At 49.5% G+C, this 18,407-nt stretch overlaps 1 protein-coding gene across 1 annotated transcript in view; it reads right to left on the bottom strand.

The window, feature by feature from the left end:
* The window catches only part of IGDCC3 (immunoglobulin superfamily DCC subclass member 3), a 359,560-nt gene that overhangs the window by 47,022 nt on the left and 294,131 nt on the right, over positions 1-18,407 (bottom strand). The window contains exon 7 of the mRNA XM_086958028.1: positions 11,988-12,153. Coding sequence (XP_086814154.1) covers positions 11,988-12,153 — 166 coding nt within the window. The remainder of the gene's footprint in view (positions 1-11,987; positions 12,154-18,407) is intronic.

Raw genomic sequence — 18,407 nt, 5'->3', positions numbered from 1 at the left:
AACTAACCCCAGCAGGGAATAAGGAAAGAGAAATCCCCTCATTGCAATCCAGGTCATGCTTCTCAAGAAATCAATGCACATGGCGGAAGGCATTGCAATGTGTGGAGACATTCAACCGGAGTCCGTCCCCAGGAGCAGCCTCCTGCTTCACAGTCCATCAGGATGATGGATCACTCAGAGTTCAAAGGTTAGGGCCACGCGAGCCCCTCTCCTCCAACCAGAGGGAAGCCTGTGAAGCCCGCAGCACCCTCCCTACTTCAGCAGCAGTCGGACAACAACTGACAAGATTCAGTGATCTGAGGGTAGAAAGAGGGGATCCCACCTAAAACAATGGATCACCCTCTTACAAAATGCAAGCCAAGCAGAGACAGTTCCAGCTCTGATGGGTGGAAGGTGCGCACTAGCAGTCTCTGCCGAGATCTGCAGCATTGTGGGAAATGCAAGGTGGGGTGGGCAAACACTGGTTAAGCAGGCTGCACGTGAAGGCTGACTGGTTACCGACCACCATGGCTGAAGAGTGTCCTGGCCAGCAGACATCCCTAGGCATACCTCAGGTGCCCAGCAGAAGCACAAGTGTAGGGCCAGGCCTATCATAGAACAAGACAGCAACACAGCTTCTTCTTCTGAAAGATCACTTGACGCATGTACAAACTTTTTATTCTACGTTGTAGGTCTAGAGGCATAACTCGTACTACAAGTTGAGAAGTCAAAGGCCCTCATTACACGTTTGTCTGAGTAGGGTGTGGTATTTACCACACTCAGTAAACGTCATTACCCCAGGGTGAGGTACTTACCACGTGTGGTAAATACTTAGTATTTCGAGTTTTGAAAAAGAAAAATGTGCATAACATGCAGAATTGTTTTTTAGCACACTGAATTCTGCATGTTTTGCCCTTCTTCTGGGCCTTTTCCCACGATACATTTCAGCAGGTTTGACCTGCTAGAGTTTATCAGGCAAAAACTGCGGGGGTGTGATAATTATCACACAACTCGTAATTTTGATCTAAAGGGTGCATGGGGGGAACAGGGAAACAACATAGGCAGCCAGTAATTTTGGCTTCATATACTAATCTTGACCATTTTTGATAGCTGTTGTGCCTAATACTAGTTTTTGTTTCCTGTTAAGGATCCTTTTCTTATATTACACAAAAAGTCTTATTAGATTTTTACACTTTGATGTTCCATTGTAAGTGGGCTAACATATTACATTCAGATGTGCTTTGACGACTTGAGTAAGGTGGGATCTCTAGTTTGTTGTTTGCTGAATTGTTTCAGAGCTCAATCCAACATGCTACCTTTCTAGGAAGTGCCTACATCTGATCCTGCATTTAAAGCCTAAGGAAATGTGTCAATACTGTTATATCTGCCACAACGTTTTTCTGATTCTTTTCAACATCATTTCGGTATATTGTTCTTTCCTAAGGTGGTCTCTATATTTTGTTGGAATCAGCCTGCCATGTTCTGTTTTATTTCCTTGAACCATGAGAAAGAAGGCCAATGAAAAAAGTAAAGCCAAAATAAGTTACAAGTACTTTTCATGACCCAGAATCTTCCTATGTTTTGTGACAATCCATAGAGTTTCATGTCCAGCCACCCTATGTTTGGTTCACTCAACGGTATGCTTTGTTTGGGGATTAGACAGCATGATTAGAGGTCGGGGTTAGGACTTCATAAGCCCAGAGATTGCAAGAGTTGTGATAGATCCTTCAAAATAAGCTTAGAGAGCCACAGAGTTGACCGACTGGATAGGGGGACTAACCCTTATTATAAAGCTTCTGATGAGGATAAACCCGATGGAGGTTAATGAAGCTTTTAAATATACTGGCATTTCCCCCTATAGAAAAGAGATGTAGGTCCTGATTTAGTGGTTGGCAGAGGGGTGACAAATATCCTATCTGCCTTATTAAAAGTACAATAGACTATAATGCACTTGAAATAAGTGGACAAGATATCCATCACGTTTGTGATGGAGTAACCCATCTGCCAAATTCTAAATCAGACCCTTAGTGTCATAACTATCCCACTTTCTGAATAGGTACAGGGCAAGGTTCTTGAGGGTTTCTTGTTAACTTCTGCTTCTTGGCTTTCTGGAACATGAAGTCCTACTGACCGAGAACCTGGATGTCAATAAACACTTCCTTTAATTTCTGTGTGTGGAGTTATAAGTCTCTGTGCCTTAAAGGGTAGGAAGGAGGAGTGCAGTAACTCATTGCAATCAGTGTCAAATGGAAGTCAATCAATGTGTAAGTTTTGGTGAATAATGGTTCTCATTGACCCCAAATATCTTTGCCACAACATCCCAACCCAGCAGTTACTTTTTATCATTGAAGGAAGACGTAGGATTCAGAGGAAGCTGACTCTCTGCTTCCAATCAGCAAAACCAGCTCTAAGTCCCAGGGATGAAATTAAAGTAATTAATGAAAGTACAGAATTAATGGAAATTTAATTAGTGTTCATTGCCATCCATTAGACAGCGCGATGCAGCTGGGGCCTGTTTTGCTGGTGTATACAACACTCCTGTCTCCTTCCACATGAAAGGGCCTTATTTTAATGCGAGGATGTTCATTGCACTGATACATCTGACTCAGCCCCCGAAGACCACCCACTAATAGTCCAGGTACAATGTGGGAAAGCTAAACAATATGTGCATAGGAAACATTGCACACATGGTTTGGAATTTTCAACACTCTACCATTAATGATTAACTAGACATTTCTTGACTTCTTATGTATTTGAGCTGGTGAGTCAGCATGCGTCTTAAGTGTGCCTACCTCTGTGCATGCCTGTTTGCGTTTTCAGTAAGTGCATTTGTGTGCTTATGTGTAAGTCTATGTAACACTCAAAGACTGTATGTGCGAACATAAATGCCTTTTGTGTGTGTATCTGAGCTTTATGTGTGGTGTGCATTTGAGTTTGTGTCTACGCTTACATATCTATGTCTAGATCAGAGGTCTTCAAATATGTTTGCTCTGACGCCTCCTAAGCAAAAGTTTTGAACTCGGGGGGGGGCAGAGCTTGCCGGCGTCCATGAAAGACGTGTGAGCGCTGAGCTCCTCGCCTGAGCCACATAAAACTCCGTCAAAATTATCCTTTTGGCGCCTAACTAGCTCTGAAAGTTGAGGCGAACTCTCTATCTACGCTCCGGTCTAGCGGAGGGCCTTTCCCCGGTCGAAATCCGGTGTGGTGTCGCTTTGCTGCTTAGAAGACGGTGCTGTGGCGGACCAGGCCGTAATCCACGGTCTATCCTGAGTGGCAGCCCGGGCTGCGTCACGCTACGTGCGGCCTGCGGTACTAGAGTGGTGCCGGTCTACCTCTCCTGCGACTGAACAACCGGTCCTGCTTGGCGATATCACACCCTGTTTCCGAGCGGAGTTGTGGTGAACTGGCCTTCGATGGTGCATTCGGAGGAAACAGAGGTGCTAGTGTTTTGAGGTACTACTGGACACCGGAGGAAGTTTCTAGCCGGCCGCCAACCTTCTTGGGGATCAATCTATCGGCCTGTGCCTGAACCCTGCACGTCCCACGGACAGCTGTGGGACTGTGGATGTGAGGTCTTCTGAAGTGGTAGTGACCCAACTGCCCGGCATTGGTGTGGACTGGTTACAGGGGAGTGCTCGGTGGTGTGCCTCTCTGGCGACTGGGCCTACTCGTACTGCCGTGTGATTAGCCGCCATCTTGGACGCATTTCTTGCTGCGCAACACCTTGTCCTCTGGGGCCTGCTGCCCCAGTGTCTCCTTTCTACTCCCCTAACATTTGCTGGTGGTTTACTGCTGGCGGTTGGGCACCTCAACTGAATGTCCACCAGGAACGCTATGGGGAAGGGCGACAAATCCCAGCCCAAACTGTCGTTTGATCAGCGGAAAATGAAAGGTGCAGAGGGGCCGGCCCCGGATGCCTCGCCGCGGCCTACGGCCTCCGACAGCTCACTGTGTGCGGACATTCGCGAAATGCTGGTAACTATGGAGAAAGGCTTGCAGGACAGCAGGGCGGCGATTGGCACTAAAATTGATGCATTGTCATACAGGATGGACCGCATGTCCGAGAGAGTCGATAAGCATGCCGAACGGCTGGATATGGCAGAAAGGCGGCTGACGGAGGCGGAGGAGGCCCAAACCGAATGGGATAAAGACCGCAAGCAGTTCGGAAGGCTACTTCAAGTCATTCAAGACAAGACGGAGGACTTGGAGGCACGCTCACGGCGCTCCAACGTTCGCATTACTGGGGTGGCGGAATCTACCAACACTGGTAAAATGGAACTATTCGTGGAGAAGCTGCTTCGGACCCTGTTAGGGGAGGAGGTCTTCTCCCCTATGTTCATTGTCGAGAGGGCACATCGTACTCTGGGGCCGAAACCGCAACCAGGACTCCCACCGCGGCCGATTATTGCGAAGCTCTTGAACTATAGAGACAGGGATCTGGCGCTTCGGCTGGCAAGGGAGAAAGGACATTTGCAATTCGAGGGCATGAATATCTCCCTCTATCCGGACTTCACGGCGAGAGTGCAGGAGGAAAGGAAGCGCTTTGCCCCATATAAGAAACAAATGAGAGACCTTGGGCTGGACTATGCCCTGTTGTACCCTGCGAGGCTCCGAATCAACAGGCAAGGGCACTCACACTTCTTCACCGACCCTGCAGACTTGAAAAAATCCCTGAAGGAGTGGGCTAAGGAACAACGCAACAGTCTGAGGAGTCAACGAGAGGACGCTGATGCCGCTGCTGACATGGACGGCCAGGGGTAATCGAGTGTGAGGACTCCTTTCTGGGTCGAATGTGCCCTACCGAATTTTTTGACTCTTGTACAGACGCTATGAGCCTGCTGTGTCGCACTTCTGGGGTGAGATCTTGCTAGTTACTCATTGAACTAATAGGAATGTACTGGGGGTCTGGGGGCAGCACGCTTTGCTTTCTGCCGGTTGCTTTGGGGAGGGCCTTCCCGCGCGCGGGAGCTTAGTTCTTTGATGATGAGGTATTGAGCTGGTGAGGGTGCCGAATGCTAGTGGGGGCGGGGTGGTGGAGTAACCGAGGTTTAAGGTCCTAGACCCAATTGTACTGTTGTCTGGCTGGGAACCTCTGCCCCTGTGCTTTTGGCTTTTGGCTCTCTTGAGGGGCCCTTGGGTCTGTAGAGTCAACTGGTGGTTTCGGGGGGGGGGGATGATGGGTGGTGGTGGGACCTGTCTGACTGTGTTGGGGTTGGTCGGCTGTGGGTGGGTGGGTGGTTGTTCTATTCTTCTTTTGTTGACCATGTTACATACGCCAATTGGGGACTGTTGGTGGGAGGGTTTTGTTTGGCCTACTACAGGACTGTGTCCGCTGTGCCACCTGTGCGAAGTTGATTCGCTCACTATTCTGCAATGGTGGACGTTGAGATTTTAGGGCCGGAGAGTGGCCCCAACTCTATCAGAATGCTAACTTGGAATGTGAGGGGACTGAATGATTTCCGTAAACTCCGGAAGGTACTAGCATACTTACAGCGTCACCGGGTTGACCTCGCACTGCTCCAGGAAACCCACCTGCCTCTAACTAGTCCTATGCTGTTGACCAGGGGTCTTGGGAGTGCTTGTGTTGCTGCAGGGTTCACTACACATGCAAGGGGTGTGCTTACGTGGGCTAATCCCAAATCGCAATTGAAACTACAGAAGGTTTTTGTGGACCCGGAGGGTCGATATACTGTTGCCCGTTGTGTGGGGAAAGGCCACGACTTGTTGGTTGTGAATGTGTATGGCCCCAATTACGACACCCCTACCTTTTACACCTCGCTAGCGGACCTATGCAGACAGTATGAGGGCTCCAGGTTGCTGTGGGGGGGGGCGATTTCAATTTCGTATTGGATCCAGAGCTGGACAGGTCGGCTGGTGCTTCCAAAAGCCCGGCGGCCTCGGCATTACTCATGCAGGCGGAATTGGTGAAGCTTGATTTGTTGGATGTGTGGCGTCATAGGCACCCGGGGAAGGGTGGTTTCACTCATTACTCAGCCTACCATAATATACACACGAGAATTGATTATTGGTTTGCCTCCCACTCCCTCCTTAATTCGGTGAAGGGGTGTGCAGTATTGCCCCACACGTTATCTGACCATTCACCACTGCTTTTGCTACTAGAGGCACCGGCTAGAAAGATACCCCCGTTCACCTGGAGGTTCCCACCATATTCACTCCTGGATGAGGCCTTCAGAGGGGAATTAGCTGAGGATATAGACACTTACTTCTCGACTAATGTGGGGTCGGTGGATAGTGTCCAGGTACTTTGGGATGCGTTCAAGGTGTACATTCGTGGGATGACGATGGCCAAACACTCAGGGGTGCTCAAGGCTATCAGGCAGCGATTGAAATACTTGGAAACACAACTGTCTGATCTGAAGCGGCAAGCGGGGGGTGCAGAGGATACCGTCACGAATGAGAGGCTTAAATCCCTGCTAGCGGAATTCCATGATGAGGCGGATAGGGAGATACAACATATGGGGAAGTATGCCACGGCACGCACATACGGGGAACGGGACCGCCCTGGCTCCCTGTTGGCTAAACTGATGCGTAATAGCAGACCGCCATTGGTGATTGAGGAATTACTAACATCTAGTGGTGAGGTGGTTACGGAGGAAAGGGATGTACTGGCAGAATTCCATGCTTATTATACCGAACTGTATAAATCAAGGTCAGGTCACCTAGAGGAGGAAATAGATGACTACCTGAGCTATATCCAGATGCCCTTCCTGGCCAATTGGCAGCGAGAATTTCTTATGGTACCGTTCCAGAAGGAGGAGATTACGGAGGCGCTGGAGGGGATGAGATCAGGCAGCGCTCCGGGGGCTGATGGACTCACGGTGGCCTTCTATAAGGCTTTCCAAGACAAACTTGTCCCTTACTTGATGCTGCTCTTTGATGACGTTTGTCAACAGGGTAGTATGCAGAAATCTATGAGGGAGGCGCTTCTCATTACCATCCCGAAGCCGGGGAAACCCCCCAATGAGTGTGGCTCGTATAGGCCGCTCTCCCTGATTAACGTAGACGCCAAATTATACGCAAAAGTTCTGGCAGCGCGTTTGGCTCTACTTGTCCCAGACTTGGTTGCCCCGGAGCAGGCTGGGTTTGTCCCCGCTCGGAACTTGACCTACAACATTCGTACGGTGCTAGGCACCATTCAACATGTCCGGCAAGAGAATGAGGCTGTTGCTATCTTCCTGGATATGGAAAAGGCCTTTGATTCAGTGGAGCGGCCGGTTATGCTCAGTGTTCTGCGTAAGTATGGGCTCGGCGAACCTTTTTTACAGATGCTAGGGGCCCTGTACTATAAGCCAACTGCACGATTGAAGATAGGGAACTCGGTCACTGCCCCGATTGAGATCAGCAGGGGCATCCGACAAGGTTGCCCCCTCTCCCCGCTTCTGTATGCTTTAGTGGCGGATCCCCTGGCGTGTGCTATTAGGGAATACCATGGGTTTGAAGGGATCAACTTCCCTACCTATCAGATTGGCATTTCGACGTACGCTGACGACACCCTGTTATATGTTCGAGAACCGGAGGAGAACTTGTCGTCTGTCTTGCGGGAAGTGGTGAGGTTTGGAGCCCTGTCTGGATTGCGGGTCAACTGGAACAAGTCTGTGGCACTTCCTCTGACCCCGGTGACCCTCCCGTTTGACTCGGAGTACCCGCTGCAATGGACCACGGACTCTATCCGCTACTTGGGGATCCGTGTTCACACTGATCCTGAGATACTGGTGCGCGAGAACTATGGTGTTGCGTACTCTAGACTGGTGGATGATGTGGAGGTGTGGTGCAGGCTCCCTCTGTCCCTGATGGGCAGAATAGCAATAATGAAGATGGTGGTCCTCCCCAGGTTCCTCTTTCTCTTTGCTAATATCCCCGTAGTGCTTTCAAAGGCTTTTTTCCGGCAGCTCACGCAGACGCTCATCAGGCTTGCGTGGGGGGGCAAACAACCGAGGGTTCAATGGCAAACTTTAATGCTCCCCTATGAACGAGGGGGCCTGGGGGCTCCAGATTTGGAACGGTACTACAGAATAGCGCAGGGGGCTCATCTACACACTTGGATCCATGGGGACCCTGGCATCCCGCACGTGAAACTTGAGCGCCTCTTCGCTGATCCCACCCCGCTCCCAGCCACAATATGCTGCCCTGTTGACCGCAGGGTTGGAAATTTAGACTCTATTGCAGCCACAAACCACGCTTGGCATGAGCTAGTCCACTCCCGGGATAGTGAGCTGCTGTATTCCCCCCTCATGCGGGTGGAATGGGCGGTGTGGTTGGCCCCGCTGACAGAGAAGGGGGTCCTTAAGGCGTTACGGGACTTGGGCATAGAAAAGATGGGGGATTTCTTCTTGAACGGCACGGTAAAGACGTTGCAGCAGGTTCTGCAATCCCACTCTGGGAAGACGCTGTTGCACAGTTTCCAATATCATTGGGTCCGTAGGGCGCTGCAGGTGTTGCTGGGCCCGGAAATGTCAGAGCCGCAGGAGGTGCTGGAGCTCACATATGTTATTAAGAACCCATCGTCCAGTAAGTTGGTTACGAATCTTAAGAAATTGGGGGACCGGCACAGGCAGTACCCACTCTCCAAGGCCAGATTGGCTTGGCAGTGTGATCTCCAGTTGACGATCTCGGATGAGATGTGGCAGTACTGTTGTACGAACACTAAAAAGATTTCACTTAATAGTAGACATCGTTTGATACATTTTAAGTATCTGCAGCGGGTCTACTACACACCGGAAAAATTGCACAGGTACGGATTGCGGGAGTCGGCGGAGTGCGAGCGGTGCCACTTTCCCTCGGTTGATTTCTTACACATGTCCTGGACTTGCCCTAGTATTCATACATTCTGGCAGGGGGTATTCTCGGAACTTAGTGTGATGTTGGGAACGGAGGTTCTGCCGTGCCCGGCTCTGGCGCTGCTGGGCTTTTCCAAACCGCTGCCGGTGGCAGTGCGGCGCTTGGCGGATATTGCGTTGCTGACTGCCAAGCTCCTGGTTGCGTTGTGCTGGATGAGGGGACCGATTCCTACTAAAAGGCGCTGGGAGACGGATTTACTGTATTGCTGTACACAGTCTCAGGTATATAATGAGCTACTTCCCCCGAAGAGTCGCACTAAGAATTTCTGGGGGCTATATAGGGAATATCAGTGTGCCAAGGGGGGCGGTGAGTCAGACCCTGAGGGGGAGGAGTTGGATGAGTTGCAGGAGGGTGGGGTGGAGGCGTCAGAGGTTGACATGCTACACGTCTGACTGTTCTTTTTAGTGAGGTTGTCACCTGGTTCCTTGTTGCTGCTAGCTGTGATGTTGGGGGTGAGAGTCCCTGGGGAGGTTACACAGGGAGGTTACACAGGGAGGGTGGTACTCGGTGGCTCCCTTAGAGTGCTCCTTTACACCCTTGGGCCTATGGGTCCTTGGCTATGGGTGCATTGTTCATTTTAGATACAGCAGACACAGCAGGTGGGTGGGTGGACACAGGTACGGGTAGGCTGGTTGTTTGGGGGGTGGGGAGTTTGTTAGGATGTGGGTTTATTGCACTTCTCCCTTTTTTTTAGGTAACTTGTTTACATGGTTTCGAGATTTCATCTGCACAATCACGCTAGCTGCATTGTATTTGCACACCAATCCGTGGTCATGGGCGTCGATGCCCGGATTATCTACTTAACTCTTGATACACGGCAAAGTTATTCCTGTAGAACGCTTTGTCTGTTGGCGCCGCCAGGCCTCCGGGATGCTGGCACCACGGCTGTGTATGATGCTACTGCTACTTTACTAGATGTTATTTATTGTTGCCGCCGGCCTCCGGGTTGTAGGCGATGAGTGCTGTGTGCTTACATCGAAGGTGCAATAAAGTACAAATTTAATTAAAAAAAAAAAGTTTTGAACTCAAGCCCCCCTCCAAAACTTTCTGCAAGGACTGGGAAAGTTGGAATGGCAGAGCTGAGCTCCAAAGGTGGGGCTTCTGAAATCATTTCAGGGGTTCTTTTTCTGTAGCTCATAATCTACACTAAAGTGCTCATTAGGATGGCGGACGGACCTGCGTCCGTCCGCCACCCCAGAGGAGGAGGGACCATCCGCAGGGGCAGCGGCAGTCCCTCCAGTGCAATTAGGGTGTGACCGCCACCCTGGCGGTCACATCCTCAATATTTAACATTGCTTCAAGCAGCACCCGCCGCAAGGTTAAATATGTATGTCTCGCATTTGCATGCACAAAGCGGCAGGCACGCGCGGTGCCTGCCGCTTTGTGCACGCAAATGCAGGGGGGTACCATAGGTACCCCCCATGTGCACCCCCCACCCCCCCGTCACCCTGGGGGCCCGCAACAGGCCCCCAAAGAAATCACCGTATGCCTTTCCACAGCGGAGAAGCCGCCGCAGAAAGGCATCTGTTTACCCCCATCCTAATATGGCTGCCGGTGTCTGTTAGCACCTTAGCAGCTATGGAACGTCCAGTTCCAGTGCTGAACGTTCCATTGCGCAGGTGCAGTTGGACGTCCAACGGCCGACGGCAGCACTCCCGAGGTAGTGGTGCCGTCGGCCGTTGGAATAGGCGCAGCACTTAAGGTGTTAGACACCGCCTCCATATTGGAGCTTTTCCGCCGCGGTCGTAAGACGACCGCGGCGCAAAAGCGGCGGACGGTCTTCCTGACCCCACAACCATCCTAATCTGGCGGGGAGGCTTTGAATCCTCCGCAGCGGTTTTTCCGCATCCTCCAGGCCGGCGGACACTTCCGCCGGCCCGGAGGATGCGGGAAAACCGCAATCCTAATGACCCCCTAAATGCGAGACTTATAACAGAGCAAATGCATAAAAAAACAGAAACTTACCAGAAAGTACTGCTTTTCATAGTTGAGGCATTGAGAGCACCATCACACTCCTGCAGCCTTATACAGCTGCACCTGCTGCACCAATGACAGCTGTAGCACTGACCAGCAGGTTGTCTCCTCTGCCTTATAACCTTTTCTTTACCATGCCTGGTCATCATGCAAATCTTAAAACAGGGTCTAGCTTTCATAAACAAAATGAGATTCCACATGTTGCCCCCTCTTTGCTGCAAAGGTGCCCCCAGCCCTAATGCAAGGGAAATGGGCTCTCATTCCTCTTTTGTAAAGTAAGACAGTGATATTATGTGATGCAGTGGGCCTGTTCCACCCTTGGGTCACAGTGCCTCCGCACATGCTTCACTTAAGATAGCTTCTGTCTTGCAAAAAGAGCTATCTCATCTGCCCTTCATTAAACACATACGTCACCATTGTGCCCCATCCCTCTCCATTCTACTGCTATCTCTCTGAGGCCCAAGGTAAGATGTCTTCTCTGCTTCAATTTTCCCCTTCCTTAGGCCACTGCTTTGAAGTCCAAACAAGGGTGCACTGAGTCCTTATGAATGATTTAGAGATAAGGTGCCACAGCCACACCCCTCTGCCAATGTATCCGAACCCTGATCTCTGCAACAGCAAGCAAATCCTCATTTCGACCAGAAACAAACCTTCCAGACCCCGCCGATGGGCCTCAATCCTCCACCGTGTTGATAGCACGCCCTACTATAGCCGTCCTGGCCACCACCAACATCCTGATGCATGTGTCTTGATTCTTAATGGAAATACCCTAGCTGGCTTCCACGTGTTGACTCCCTCAGTGGCGTAACATAGGCCCCCGCAGCCCCTGCGGTGCAGGGGGAGCTGAGCTCCAGGGGCCCCCTCAGCACAGTACCCTGGCCTGAGAGCTCCTGGTTGAGTCCGGAGGGGGGACCACCCATTTACGTGCAGGGGGGGCCCTTCATGTTTCGTAATGACACGGGACTCCCTCCCACATAGCACTTTTTGTGCAGCTGCATGTTAGCCTGCATTGCCTTGTAATATGCAAGTGCCGCCCACATTCCGATGGCTGACGTTTAACGCTGGGCTGAGTGACTGAGCTGGTTCATTTCACAATAATCCTTCATCGGAATGGAGTCTCGGTCACTTCCGGTGAAGAACCAGAACCCACTCCTCTCCCCAATCTGCCTTCGCACCTGTTATTGTTCTTCAGCTTGATGTGCTCGGTGGGTTCCAGCGTTTGACCGTTCTTCAGCCACACAATCTGAGGTGGCGGCTCCCCCTGGGCCTGGCAGGTGAAGATGGCGGTGGTCCCCACTGGGCGGGATATAGACTGAGGGTGTTGCAGAAACTCTGCAGGGGCTGCAAAGAAAACAAAAAAGAGAACCTGAAATTAGACATAACACCAGTAGCTCTCAGTTGTGTTGTTTGACCAGTACATTTATTTATTTGTGATCGTTTAATTATAAGTATATTTGTTTATATGCAAAATGGGTCCTGGTGCAGCTCCTCCGCAATGGCGGAGGAGCATCGCCCCACTGCCTGGCTCAGAGCCAGCTAATGAAAAATAAAACAATGTTCTAGGATCGTTTTATTTTTCATTTGCCAGCTCTGAGCCAGCTTGTGCAGGGAGGGACGGGGGCACGGGAGGAGGAGTGCTATGTTTACTCCCTAAGTGTGCATATGTGTTTGGCTGGCCGTCTCAGGCCGACCAAAACACACATGCGCACTTCGGTTTCTCCAGCCCGGCTGCATTGAACAGCCAGGCTGTAGAAACCCCTACATATTCCCTGACCTGAGGGGAGAGTCTTTTCAGCCCACTCAGGCCAATTCCTGTGCTGCTCTACTAGCATGAGAGCAGTGTGTGGATTGGATGAGAGTCTGCCCCAGGGGATTCCGGGACCAGGAAGAGAAGAAGAAGCACGACGCAGGAGGCGGCTTCAGATAAGTGCTTATATTTTTACATATTCTAGCGCCCCCTACCCCCACTTGCGGGTTATGCTCCCCCTCCAGCGTTCCCTCCACACGCCTCACCACCCTTTGTTTGTGGAAGCCGCCACTGGGTTACAATTGTACTGTTGTTTACCATTGGTGTCCCAGGGTCACACGTAGTTGCACTTCAATCATATAATCAAATTACTCTATTTAAGCACTCGATTCTTCAGTCTCCCAATTCCAGTTTATAAATGGACATGGAAAGCACTGTGAGTTATTTGAACTTATAGTTGCACGCAATAAAATTACCTCAAATTGAAACTACAGCCTACCTACGGTGTGCAAGGTTTCGGCAAGGCATGTATTTTCACCCATATTTTTGTACCCTATATTTTCACATGATACTTCTCAGACGATATCCAGCCATGGTGGGTAAGAGCATGGACAGGGATGTGTTAACCTGCCACCCATAGCAACGAGGCCCTAGATTTTGACTGTAATGGAGGCCTTGGCTGGAAGAGTACAGAGTACCCAGTGCAAAGGTGTGCAAGGCATTTGTGCCAAAGTGAGGACCAGAAAAAACTCTAATGTGCTAAGACTTGTTTCAGGGAGCCTCACTCTTATGACGTGGGAGGTGTCTGTGGGGCTTGCTCTAGTGTAAATGGTCGCTTCCAGGGTTGCATCGCGATCACTAACTTCGAGGTCAATGGTGATCTTTCCTTGGTTGAAGGTCACAAGTATGTGCAGAAGAGTAGGGGTCAGATTTAGAGATTGCCGGATGTGCGCTCTGTCACTAAGGTGAGGGATACCCCGTCCGCCTCATTTCAAGTCAATTATATCCTGCTGCGCTTGTAATAAGGCGGACAGGATATCTTACATGTCTGTCAAGCTCTAAATAAATCCCAGGTCAATGTATTTATTTATTAACTCACTTCTCCTTGCCAGTCTACTGGATTCATCGTATGAAGAAAACAAGCATTTGCAATGCAATCGGTCTCGCCTTTGGGACCTTATATGTATTTAGGTATGAAGCACATCAGCCTAGGTTCTGAAACATCTACTGTTCTTAACATGGAGGGAAAAAAATCGCCAAACTGCGTGACGCGCCAGGTATGGGAACACATGGAGAGAAATATTGCCTTTCAGCAGGAAATGGTATAGTCCAAAGCTCTGTTTTTAAAATAGAATCAGGGCCTTCAGTGGTCATATCACTGAAAATGCAAGATTTGAATAAAATATTGTCTACGGGTTCGCATGGAAAACAATTTCTATGGACTGGAATCTAGAGAATTCTAAAGTGTTTCTGGTATTGTATTGACCTCTGCTGGTTGTTTTCTATCAAGAAAGTTAAATAGAGGCAGGTGCCAGAAATTTTTTAAAAAGAAATTCCCTCAACTAAAAGCAATTATGGTATTTTTTTCTATCAAGACAGTTAAATAAAGGCAGTTGAACAAGCAGAAAGCAATTCTGGTATTTTACTGACCTCTACTGGCTGTTTTCTATCAAGACAGTTAAATAGAGGCAGTTGAACAGAAAAAAGTCCCTAAGCGGAAGCAAGTAAGTCCTAGGGCTGATCTCCAGAGCCCACAAAGTACATACACATATAAGTATATACTAAAGTATATACAAGAGGTCTCGAATGCTCGACCTAAAAATATGTGGTAAAGCCACTCATCTTAGTGCTACTCACTGTATCGACCTCGAAGAACCACCCCACGTGATTCACGACTGTGACTTCACTGTTGCTTACAGGTTTCCAGCAAGCAAACTGCTACCCCACCTCACTGATGGATATTAGCAGGCAGAAGAAACGACGGGCTTCTACATTTCCTATGACATGGCTGTGCGCAGACGGCTGCCATGACGGCTTCTGAGCTTCTGGTCTCTGGCCTTTCAAGCAGCCTTGTCAGAGGGAGAGAAATGGCTTTCGTGCTTGAGCAGCTAAGCCCCTGCCTGCAATCCTCAACTGTGCACTAAATCTGCTAAGGACCCATGGCAGGCCTCGGCGGAGCGCTTCGCCTCCTTCAGCTCAACCCTGATACAGCCACACACAGGAGAACGGAGAGGATTTACAGGCTTCCTTCTGTAGCCGGCCTAGTACTGTCAAATAGATGCATCCCTTGCCATCTCTGACGTGGCTTGAGAACCGACCCCTTACCACACTTCAACAGGATAATATATCCCATAAGACAGGACGAGCTGGCTACACAGGGAGCAGGCTTGCTCTGAACGGCATGCAATGGCAAAGCAGTCAGGTGCTTTTCTGCCTTCCTACGCAGGCAGAGTAGAGGGAGTCCATAGGGAAGACAGGCAGGCCAGGCAAGGAACCCGACGTGTTGGTACAAGAAATATTTTTTGTGTTACTTCATTAATAACCTCTTTATAGCACAAAACAAAGGTTTTTGGCACTTCATGGAGTGTTTATTACCATCCAACAATACCAAAGTTATAAACCTCAGAAACATGAAAAATTAAGCAAAATCGTCCAAGGATCCAATGTTTGCCTGTTACATGCAGCTGTTTGCAGTGGGTGCAAAACTCGGAGGCACTTTATCTTAGGACCCGACCCCCCACATTACACAGGGGTCTCTGCAATAAAAGCATTCACTATTCACCTATCTTACTTGGAATGCAAGTTTTTAATATTACATTGCAAGCATTGTGTGTGAGCAGGCCAATTAAATCTGAAAGTAATTTTTGTTCATTTAAACCTTTGCCTAGACATTACAGAGAACTCTGCCTCCAAGTGCGTCAATCACCAGATCTATTCGTCACCAAGAGCCCGCATTATTTACAGCACTTCACAATAGCACAGCATGAAGAAAGACTTCACAAACCAGTCATTGACACAGCGGCTTCTAAAGGAAGGAATACCAGCCTGAAGGTGCGATCATCCATGCCGATGCTGCGTTCAGACAGTACAACTAGCGAGCATTATTACCACACAGACCCCGTCCCTTTCACAAGAACACTGTCGTATGGGTGACACCTGAGGTCAATAAACCATGCAGTGTATTGATTCGTGGACTGGCCAGATTAAAACCAGTTGACAACTTGCAATGTCAAGTTGTGATACCAAAAACACGCCAAAGCAGGTTCTTGGGAGCCAATGACTCAGAAAAAAACCAGCTTGTACAAATGAAGGTTCCAGAAGAAACGGCAGTGCAAAAAAATGTGTGTATGATTTGGCATTGCAGAAACATGCCACTCTTTTTTTCAAATGCCCAGCATCCCCCAGTGCACCATAACGAGCTGAATAATGTTTATATTCTGCACAGTGCCCCTTAAAAAACAGCTGTGCCAAGGCCCTATTTCACCTACAAAAATGTAATTACCGGTTAAGCAGGGGGGTAAAATTCAATTTTAACCGACGTACAAAAAAGCCATTTCGTATGCGTTGAAAAGCCATAACGCTGAATAACGGCCGCGCAATTATTAATGTTCCTTCTTTTTAAATGCATTAATGGGTTTTGCTGTGATCACAGGGGGGGTTATGGAGAGGGAGCCCGTGTTTCTCGCTGGTAATTCATAGTCCGAGTCACACCGCTGGCACCGCCAATTAACGCTGGACAAAGGGATAGACCAGTAATTTTCATTTCTATGAACTGTTAGGAGGCACAAAATTATGTTTAAATTACTTATTGCACGCCACTCTTTACCCCTACTCCCTAACCAACAAACTGAAGGGGATTGTTGGGAGGCCTCATGAAAATTATATTTACAGTTAACATGGTAGCATTAACAGGGCTTCAAAGTCACAAGCCTTTAGCAAGGAGTGCTAAACAAAACAAGCATTTGCAATGCAAAAGGGTTCGCATTACTGATAGTTTGAGGAATTGGTGTTGCACATAATATTGCAACACCTATAGCTCATACTTTCAGTATTGCGAGACCTAGTGCATTGCAAACGATCGCATAGCGAGCCAGGAACCAGCAATGTATGTCTCAGTGAGGTACTGCTAGCTGCTCCTAGAGCTCCCTAGTGAGTAAGGCACAAACACTGCATGTCTAGCTGCAGTACCGCAAGCTGTTCCTAGAGGTCCCTAGTGAACAAGGCACCAGCACTGCTCCTCTAGGTGCAGCACCGAAAGCTGCTCTTACAGTTCCCTACTGAGCATCATAAACTTTCACCGCAAGCTGCTCTTACAGGTCCCTACTGAGCATCATAAACTTTGAAGATATGGTAAATCCACCCTACTAATAATGCATTGCAGGCAAGACAGTACAACAAGTACATTCAAATAGCTATGTCGATATATACAATGAGTAGCTTCGAAATGTGACAAAAGAATTATATTAATTCCAGATTAGGGGGCCTATTACGATGGAGGATTTTCCGCATCCTCCGGCCCGGCGGAAGCCACCGCTGGCCCAGAGGATGTGGAAAATCCTCTGCGGACCTAGCAAAGACCCACCGCCACATTAGGATGGCTGGTGGGTCCTGGTTTCCGTCCGCAGCTTTTCCTCCGTGGTTGGCTTACAACCGCGGCGGAAAAGCTCTAATATGGTGACGGTGTCTCTCAGACACCGTCAGCCAGATTAGGATGGGCTGTGAAACATGCTTTTCCGCGGCGGCTTTTCCTCCGTGGAAAAGCATGTGTAACTTCACTGCGGGGCCCGTTGCGGGCCCCCTAGGTGAAGGGGGGGGGGGTGGGGGGTGCACATGGGGGGTACCTATGGTACCCCCCTGCATTTGTATGCAGAAATCGGCAGGCAGGCAAGCAGCCCCTCCCCTTTTTGAATATATAAATTAAGGCAGAGCCCCCAGGGATGGGGGTCACGGGGCCGAAATTGGCTTAGGGAAGGGTGGCCCCGTGGCCCCCCTTCACTGTTAAATATTTATAAATAAAGGCAGGGCCCTAGGCATGGGGTCCCTGGGGCTAAAATTGGCCCAGGAAGGGGGGCAGTGCAGCTACCCTCCCCCAGTGAACAAAGTCCGGGCCCCGGAGTAGGTTCCCGGGGTCGAAATTGGCCTGGGGAGGGCGGCACATGGCCCCCTCGCTTGTGCAGAGGACAGAAAAACAAGCAGAAAAGGGAGGGCAGATTGCAGAAAAGGCAAAACAGAAAGCAGAAAAAAGAGCAAGAAAGGAAAAACAGAGCAGAAGAGGGTAAAACAGAGGGCAGAAAAACACGTGGTAAAGGTAAAACAGAGGCAGAAAAAACAGCAGGAAAGGCAAAACAGAGGGCAGAAAAACAAGCAAAAAAGAGATGGCAGAAAAACTAGCAGGAAAGGCAAAACAGAGCAGAGAGGGTAAAATAGAGGGCAGAAAAACGAGTAGGAAAGGCACAACTGTGGAAGAGGGCAAAACACAGCATTCAGACACCCACTCACAGCCCAGAGACTCACGCACCCACTCAAAGACCCACTGAGACACTCATACACCCACTCAAAGTCTCATGCACCCACTCACAAACTCACTCAGACTAACACACCCACTCACAGACCCACTCAGACTCACATACCTACCCACAGACCATCTCAGACTCATACACTTACTCACAGACTCACTTAGAGACTCATGCACTCATTCACAGACCCACTGAGACTCATGCACTAATTTGCAGACCCACTCAGAGACTCATATACCCCACTCACAGATCTACTCAGACACTCACACACCCACTCCAGACCCACGTAGACACTCACACAGCCACTCACAGACTCACTCAGAGACTCGTGC

This window comes from Lissotriton vulgaris, chromosome 2_1 (genome assembly GCF_964263255.1).
Source record: "Lissotriton vulgaris chromosome 2_1, aLisVul1.2, whole genome shotgun sequence".
NCBI lineage: Eukaryota > Metazoa > Chordata > Amphibia > Caudata > Salamandridae > Lissotriton > Lissotriton vulgaris.
The sequence above is the reverse complement of the archived record's forward strand: the minus strand, read 5'-3'. Positions and strand labels throughout refer to the sequence as shown.